At 28.3% G+C, this 9,348-nt stretch overlaps 1 protein-coding gene across 1 annotated transcript; it reads left to right on the top strand.

Moving 5' to 3' along the window:
- Positions 1-1,004: 1,004 nt before the first annotated feature.
- On the top strand, positions 1,005-3,892 carry LOC101267939 (transcription factor bHLH14-like). Its single transcript, XM_004248047.5, has 3 exons — positions 1,005-2,027; positions 2,447-2,779; positions 3,436-3,892. The coding sequence occupies exons 1-3, from the start codon at positions 1,434-1,436 to the stop codon at positions 3,688-3,690; spliced, it is 1,182 nt and encodes a 393-aa protein (XP_004248095.1). The 5' UTR covers positions 1,005-1,433; the 3' UTR covers positions 3,691-3,892.
- Positions 3,893-9,348: the final 5,456 nt, after the last annotated feature.

Below are 9,348 nucleotides of genomic sequence, written 5' to 3' on the forward strand. Positions count from 1 at the left end.
GCTACAGCGGAATTAATCAAAATTTTATGCAAAAATTCTCCTACTTTCTGCAACTTTAGTCTTGAAATTGAAAAATATATTTATGGCAGTTTATTTCGAAAAAAAAATAATAATATGACATGGCACTTGCTTTTTTTTAGTACCGTCAATATTTTGACGACTGTTTCGAGACCTTAATGGTGAGACTTTCCATTGCTGTAATATATTACAAATATAATAAATCACAGTTGAAATAAAATGAACAAAAATGTATAAATAAATCTTTAGGCTGAGGCACGGATATCTCGCACTCTTTAAGGAGATTCAAGTCTACTGCGGTATAATCTACATCGATCCACCAGTAATACTCTTGACTTGTCTCATCCAGGATACAACAGTCAACAACATGTATAACTCAAACAACTCCGGATTAGTTGAAGAGTCCAAAGGTCCACAAAAGAACACCTTCCTTCAACATATAATACTCTCTTTTGTACAGTGAATATAGTTGAAGACTCTCTCTTTCACTACACTAACCTCAATATAATACTACTCATCTTTTTCACTCTATATTTTCTTGTACATCTCTTGTTTCTTCTTCTTATTTTTTTTTTAACACAAATGAAGACTATACTATTTATAATTAATTAATTCTTCCTTGCAATGAATAGGAAGATAGTGGGTAGTAAATTTGCTAAATGAATGGCTCAAATGTTACATAAGGTACAAGACACAAATATAGAATAATGGATGAAATGAAGAGTTGGTGGTTACATAAATTACAAAAACTAATGACTACTTTCTTCCGAAATTGATGAGAGTAAAGAGGCACAAATGTAATGTCCATCAATAGAAATAACATGATATATAATGTGATATACAATATACTTTTATTAATATTAAAATGTCACACCAACACCTTCGTCATCTGAATCCAAGGTGACTACTTCCTTCGGACTACTACAAATTTCCTCTTTTTCCTTCTTAGTCCATTATTCCTACTCGGAAATTCTAGACTTGTGCTTTATTTATTTTTTGGGGGGCTTATCCTAAACTATTAGATGTTTTGGTATTATGACTTTCAAGTTTTAGGTTCTGCAATTGTTTTAATTGACTAATCATTTTTATAGAAGCTCAAACATTTAATTACGAGTGTTTTATTAACGTTTTATACTATGATTTGATTTTTAAATGGTTGATGGGGTTAATCTTGAGTTGGTAGTTGGTTCTTCCATCGAAGGTTAGTGTGGGTGTCAACTCACGACAGGTCAAGGTCATGACAAATTTGTTGTTTAACTTACGAATACAAACATTGTCACATAAATTAGAAAGTTAGGTATGAGGCTATGAGGGCACATATATATAAGTTGAGTTAATGTTGTTCCTCTTCATACGTGCTTCAAATATTCTTCTCTTTTTATCATCAATAATACCTAAACAAAATTACCAAAAAAATGGATGAACCAATTTTTTCCCCTTCATCATCACAATCAAGTCTTCAACATAGGCTTCAATATATTGTCAAGAATCAAACAAATTATTGTTCTGATTGGGCATATATTATTTTCTGGCAATCGTCGAATAATCGTTCTTGTTTAACATGGGGTGATGGCCATCTAAACATGAAGATAACGAATAATAAAGACGTCGAATGGTTCTACTTGATGTCTTTAGCTCAGTCTTTTTGTGTTGGTGAAGGAGTTGTTGGAAAATGCTTTAGTAGTGGCTCTTTAGTGTGGCTAGCAGGGGATCAACAATTTGAGTTTTGTCATTGTGAAAGGGCTAAAGAAGCTCATTATGTTCATGGTATCAATACTTTTGTATGTATTCCAATTTCTAGTGGTGTGCTTGAACTGGGCTCGAGCACGATGATTAAACAGGATTTGAACTTGGTTCAACAAGTCAAGTCTATGTTCTTTGGTTATGAAACAATTGATCAATTTGATGATTTTGGTCTTTTCAATTGTTTGGAACTATATGGTGAAGAAGCAAAGAAAGGTGAAGTGGTAGTAGGTACAACACCACATGAAAACAAAGCTGGACTAAAGGTTAGTTGCTTCAACTGAATTCATTGCTTTTGTGTTCGATATATTTTATACCTATACAATGATATTCTAATATTTACTTGGACAAGTGAATCGGTTCAAGTGATTGAACACATTCACGAAAATATCAAGAAGATTTTAATTTGACTGGACACAAAATTTTAAAAAGTAAGACTCATACACTAGCTAGCTGTCATAATTCTTTCATTTAATTGAATGTATATGCATCATTCTTGCTTTTTTATAAAAATCTCAAGTTAGTGGCCATTTGGGCATTAGAAATTGAGGAATTTTAAAAAAATAATAATTATTTCCCTTTTTAGCAATTTTTTTAAATTTCTACTTGTTATCTAACATGTTGAAAGTCAAATGATATACGTAATATTTATGAAAAAGATGAAATGTAGAATTTTTGGTTACAGAACAAGACTTCGAAGAAAAGGAGGAGAGAGATTTGCGAGACACAAGGAAACCACGTAGAGGCGGAGAGGCAGAGAAGAGAAAAACTTAACTCTCGATTCTACGCGTTGCGCGAGGTGGTTCCAAACGTAACAAAAATGGACAAAGCCACATTGCTATCAGATGCTGTGACATATATTACCCAACTGAAAGCTAAAGTGGATGAATTAGAATCAAAACTTCATAGTAACAATTATCACTATTATTATCCAGAGATGAAGATCAAACACAAAATGGAAAATCATGATATAAATGTTGTGGACAACCAAAGTTCCATAACAACTTCCAGGGATCATGTAAGGCACTCGTAATTACTCTGTTCATTTCTACTTGTCAATTATTTCTTAAATAATCGTGTTCAATCAAACTACATCATATAGATTTCATATATCTAAAATTATTCCATGAAAAGACATGTTATATATGTTCATTTAAATTTATTAAGTTCTAATAAAAACAAAAATATCTAAATATAAATTTAAACTAAAAACAAAATTTACATGTCACGATTTGCACATGTTTTTTTTTTTTAATATCTTCATTATTTTTATCACAACTTCTTCAATATATCATTTTCATATCTACTTTATTTTGAGCCGAAAATCTATTGACAACTTATAGATCTATCTTCACATGATAAGATAACGTCTCTTCAGACTTTGCACACCACACCTTTTCTGAATTCTTATTTATAAAATTACACTGACACGTTATTGTTGCCTAAGATATGCATGCGAGATAACGTCTCTCCAGACTCTGCACACCACATCTTTTCTGAATTCTTATTTATGAAATTACACTGATATGTTATTGTTGCCTAAGATATGCATGCGAGATTACTAAAATAATAATAATAATAAAGCCTCCAAACTTTTTTTTTTTAAAACTTCCAAAGTGACACAATCCCATTTCAAATGTTACAAAGTATCTCACATTATCTTGTAATAACCAGACAATGGAAATTGAAGTGAAGATGGTAGGTCAAGATGCCATGATTAGGGTTCAATCAGAGAATGTGAATTATCCATCAACAAGATTGATGTGTGCTCTTCAAGAAGTTGAACTACATGTCTACCATGCCAACATCTCAAGTGTCAATGATTTTATGCTACATGACATAGTTGTTAAAGTTCCTCAAGGATTGGAGACTGAAGATGAAGTAAAATATGCTCTACTTAGAAGCTTAGACCAACAAACATGTTCATAATTACTTATTTGGAGACTGAAGATTATGTATGATCTTCAGCCTCTTCTTTTTTTTTTTTTAATTTTCTCTAGAAGAACCGTCAGATCTCTCTATAACAATCTTGTATGCTTTGACTTTTTTTGGATTGAGAACCGACTTTGGATTTACTCCTTTGATAGCTAATGAGTAGTAAAGAAGTGTAGCCATGTAGGGTTTTCGCTTACACGTCCGAGAAAGGGGTGTGATTGGTTGGTTTAGTGTATTATCGATTTGGTTTATTGTTTTTTGATTTATAAATACATCAAATCAATTAGCTATTTTTATCAATTTATATCCATAACGATTCGATTTCTATATAACTAATAAGAAAAAGCTCATAAATTACATGGCCAGGATCATGCCTGCCACCTTAGCTTGGTCCTTCCTTTCTAAGTTTACATTTTCCTTTCATTTTGTAAGCGTTTAGTTTGATTTAATAAAGAATTTAAGAATTTATTTTAAAAAGATAAATTGGTGTAAAATGTTCAGTTTGTTCATTTTTACGTATCACGTTTGATTTGATATTTTCTTTGTTCAGCAATAGTTGTCAACTTGGCACACCGCTGAAAAAACTATAAATAGAAGAGTAATTTTACTATATCATCATTTGAATATAATAAATTTAATGTCTTAAAAAAGTAATAGGGAAATAATTATAACTAATGATAAGGGTAACTTAGGGATTAAGTACAAAATTATGTATTGATTTCCTAAAGTGGTCAGCTATTGTTGGACATTTCAAAATAATACTATGGTTGGACGGAGAATATACCTATTAAGAAACTAATTAATGATATAGGTATTTTATTTAATTATTACTTATTAAATGATATCTTGAAAAAATAATTTTGGAAAATAAGAATATAATTCTGAGGGAAAATATGGAATAAAGTTATTGTTTTTTTTAATATGTCAAAAATAAAAAATAAAAATGAAATTTATTTTAGAATCACGATAAGTAGAAATATACAGAGAGAGTAAGTGATAGATATTTGTGTGACGATAAATCATTTCATTAAGAGTAAAATATGCACTTTGAAGTTAAGTTATTACTTAATACAGAAATATATCATTCTTTTTTAAATTGACTGAAAAAATCAGTCATTTATAAATAAAAACAGAATGAGTAATTTATTTAAATTAAAAAAAACTTTTTTACTTTATACTTTTTTTATTTTAATTTATTTATCTTATTTCACAAAAGTAAAAAATATTTTTTTCAATAAATTTTTTTAAAAAATAAGACAAACAAATTTAATTTTAAACAGTAATAGATTCTCTCTTTGAAAGGATATTTTTGGGGACCGCTACATGGCTGTTGACATTGGAAAACAACTCACCTCAACCATAATTGTTTTTGGAAATTTTGAAGAGTTCTGTTGATCTCCAACACATCTCTATTTTACATTTTATTTTAATATTTCATGATTTTATTAAATAATTTAAGCACTAAATTACAATATAGGTGAGTGAAAGTCTAAGTCCGTGACATTATTTTTATACTTAGAGAGTAAAACAAAATGTAGTATCCAACCCCTCTTAAAGTCATTATCTATTATTCATTAACAACTATTCACGTTCTCTATTTTACTTTTTATCATTTTATTATTAATTTTAATATTTTCTATTTATCATATTATTTTTCATATAAGGTCACTAATTAAATTTCTAATATTCGTGATTCCTTTTAAATGTAATATAATACTTTAAAATATATTATTTAATATATAATATTTTCATTCAATACTAATAATTTTAATTTTATCAATTTTCGTTACTTTAATATAATTTTATGAATTTTCACTATAAAGAATGCACAAGATTAAATGGTCTACAATTGTTCAAACTATTCGTGATCCATGTTTCCAAAAGAAGAAATATTTCGCGCTGAAACAAGCTACGTGCCAAAAAGATATTGATCGTGCATTCGGAGTTTTGCAATTATTACAGGATCATCACGTTTTTTTAGAAAGAAATTAAAATGCTATATGATATAATGACTACATGTAATATACTACACAAAATAATAATGGAGAATGAACGTGATCTTGATGCACCAATTCAAGATGCCGTAGAGTTAGTTATCTAAAAAATGGAGAACTCTATATTTTCTTACTATAATGTTGTACTAGCCGTATTAATCTTATTCTAGCTTTTAATATCTATCATTGTATGTTGTTTATTATATTTTGATTATCACACTACTTTATTTTTTTGTTGGTTTTGTTCCTTTCTAGTATGTTTTTGCATTCCTTCCCTTGTTAGTTGCCTCCACTATATTTTTATACATGGATTTTCGACACTTGAACTAAGGAAAAACACTCTCTAACTTCACGAGATATTGATAATGTCTGCTTACACTTTATTTTCTTCAAATTTCACTAAATATATCGTTGTTTTAAAATAGTATAATTGATTAACACCATAAAGTTCCACCAATTTCTTTTATCAAATGATATTAGGTTTGTGTGTGTAGTCTATTTTTGAAAGTGACTATTCTATTAAACCACGAAACTTCTGTAGATAAATTAAATCTTTCACGACGAAAATGTACTCTTTTTTCTTTAACTCTCCAAAATAAAGGACTAGCTTGCTTCTACTGAGTGCCGGCAAAATAAGCTCATATTTTGGTGACCCACCCAAACCGTCTATATTTTAATTGATTGGGTGAGTGATTTTTCACATGGGTAAAATATGGGTCGATACCCATATTTGACCTATTAAAATATGGGTAAAATATGAATTAGTCAAATGAATTAAACTTCTAACTTTTATTCACTCAAAATTCATGATATCACTAAAAATAGTGTAACTTCTCTTCCTTTTTATGTTATTTTATAGAACTACATATTTTTCTCTCTAATTGAAAAGGGAAGTCTTTGACCCTCCAAAAATATATAATTTAAATGTAAATTTCTTTTGTTAATTATAATTACATTTTATTTGTTTATTTTATTTATATTGGATAATCAATAATTGCATAAAAAACGCAAATCATGTATTAGTATTGACATTGCTTAAAGTGCAATAAGCATGTTTTAGTTCTAAAATTCAAATATTCATTTACTTTGAAATTAAAAATATTTTCATCTTGTTATTACATAAATTTACTTTGTATTGTAAAGTTATAGGATTTTATTTTTATTTTTATAATATAATAAAACTAAATGAAACGTGTTTAACATTTTCATAAAAAGAAAAAAGACTAACATATCTTGTCCATATTGAATTTTTAAGTAAAGTACACTATTTATTCATCAAAATATGAGTAAACTGGTAAGTTATCCGACCCATTTATTATCCAACCCATTTTGTCCATATCAAATATGAACAGGTTGAATGATTATCCATTTTATATTTACCCATTTTCAACCCGCCCAGGTTTGACCCAACCCGTTCATTTGCCACCTCTACTTCTACTTGTGGGGGACGGGCAAATATCCATAGAACACGTGGCTAAAGGGTTAATTAATTCATTTTGCCATAACCATCTATGTGACTTTGTCCTTTGCAAGAACAAGATTGGTGGTCCTATATATATATATATATATATATGAGATTCATTTAATTTGAACTAAATGGACAAAAACTTCAAATTCATTTCAACAACATTTGGCAAATAACACGTTTCATAATAAATGACATTGTACAATTTTAAAATGACACTTCTAAATGTCTAATACATTTTTGGCATAAAAATATAATTAATTCCACTAGTTAAACAAATAAGGAATGAGAAAAAAACAATGAATATTTTGTCCTCAAATATGGATATGGACACCAAGTGTCCTCTTTATATCCCTCAAAATGAAGTGACCAAATTGATCACTAGAATAAAATCTTACCATGTGTGGGAAATTGTACCATGATTCCTAGCTACACGTTCTAATTTGTGAACACAAATTGGACTTATCACAATTTATTAATTGTTATTATTTTGGTCGAGAAATAATATCTTTTCATTTACAATATAAAGTCAGCTTACGTTCTTGAATCGATAACTATTTTGTTTTGGTTAATTTAGCCTTTTTTGTCTCTCGGGACTAACAAGAGATAGTAAAAATATTCACATGTTGTTCAATGATTACGCTTAATTTTTTGTCATTTTAAACATGACGGAATATAATATAATGATTGAAGAAACAAAATTGATTAAATTATAATATACTTTTTCGTCTAAATAATGAAATATAGCCGCCACACATTTTAGCTGTTGTTGGATTCCATTATATTAGTTTAATTTATATTTATGCCGGGTTTTTTTTTGTTAGATATTGTCTTGATTTTTAAAATAATTAAAGTACAAACGGATAAATTCATGCAATAAAAAAGTGGTTGATGACTCAAAGATAACGATGATTAATTAATATAGAATTTAAAAATCATAGTGTATAAAAAGCAAACTCCTTGGAGGTCTTTGAAATCAATCTTATTATTTTAAGATGTATTAATAAAAAAAATGTCCCATGTGCAAATTTAGAATTGTACGGACGTTTAAAAGTATATTAAAAAATAATGGTAGAAATTATATGAGTGAGTCCGGGGTGTTCGTGGTTCAGTTTGGATCGGTATTGATTAAAATTATAATCAAATTAATTTGATTGGTTTTTTAAATTTTTAAAACCAAATGATAAAAAATGAACATCGATTTGGTTATAGTCGGTTGGAATCGGTTTAGTTCAGTTTTTCTGGTTTATTGGGTTTGAAAGTAATAATTTTTTTGAGAACGTACGTATTTCGATAGACACAACAAGTACATGAACAATCTACAGAAAAGCTAATGTCGGTTCAGTCAAGCAATTAAACAATATTAGAGTTATCATTACATGAACAAAGTGATTCATTTAAGAGAAAGTGCGATTATTTTATGTGAACTACAACAGGTAAAAGATTAAAATGGATTTTTACGGACCTGAATTTGAGATTGTTATATTTGGGCTAAAGTATTGGGCTTGAGAAAATAATAAAGTTAAACTTAATTAATTAAAGGGAAAATTGTGGAGAATGGCAAACTAAGGATGGTAATTATATCAAATAAACTCCCTTTCAGTTATTTTCTTTAAAAGACAAACTCTCCGTAAGTTTGCTATACTAGGTCCCACCATTTTGTATAAAAAAATTCTCCAAAACAAAATCCTCTTTTCCCCTCTTTCTGTGCTTTAAATATAATTTCTTCTTCTTCCACAATTTTCTCCACGTAAATGATTATCAATTATTTGATTAGTTTAATTTTAAATTAAAGTAAAATAAGACATGTATATATCACATTCCATGATATTGACATTAATGACTGATTTTAATATTATATGAAAGAGCCAGTAGATGGAACACTAATTAATTATCTTAATAACATTATTTTAACCGTCTAAATATAAAATTTTCCCAATAATATATGATTGCAAGGAAAAAATGTACATTTTCCCAATTAATTAAGAATGTGTCATTTCATAACGTGTAAAATGTCAGTATTTAAAAATATATATTGCGACTAAAATACATTAATATAATCAATTCACCACTGTTTAGGAAGTTGAAATGTATCATCAACCTTTTCATCAAAATGAATTTTAACACACAAATAAAGTATTTGAATTTTTTTTTTTTTTGTGTAAGGTTATAACATTCAAGATCCTTTAAGGA

This window comes from Solanum lycopersicum, chromosome 10, assembly GCF_036512215.1.
Source record: "Solanum lycopersicum chromosome 10, SLM_r2.1".
NCBI lineage: Eukaryota > Viridiplantae > Streptophyta > Magnoliopsida > Solanales > Solanaceae > Solanum > Solanum lycopersicum.

What these genes read in the sequence shown, in the direction of transcription:
- LOC101267939 (XM_004248047.5), top strand. Translation starts at nt 1,434, where the DNA reads ATGGATGAACCAATTTTTTCCCCTTCATCATCACAATCAAGTCTTCAA. An exon ending in AAAACAAAGCTGGACTAAAG is followed by an intron (nt 2,028 to 2,446) that starts GTTAGTTGCTTC and finishes TTTTGGTTACAG; the next exon opens with AACAAGACTTCGAAGAAAAG. An exon ending in TAACAACTTCCAGGGATCAT is followed by an intron (nt 2,780 to 3,435) that starts GTAAGGCACTCG and finishes TGTAATAACCAG; the next exon opens with ACAATGGAAATTGAAGTGAA.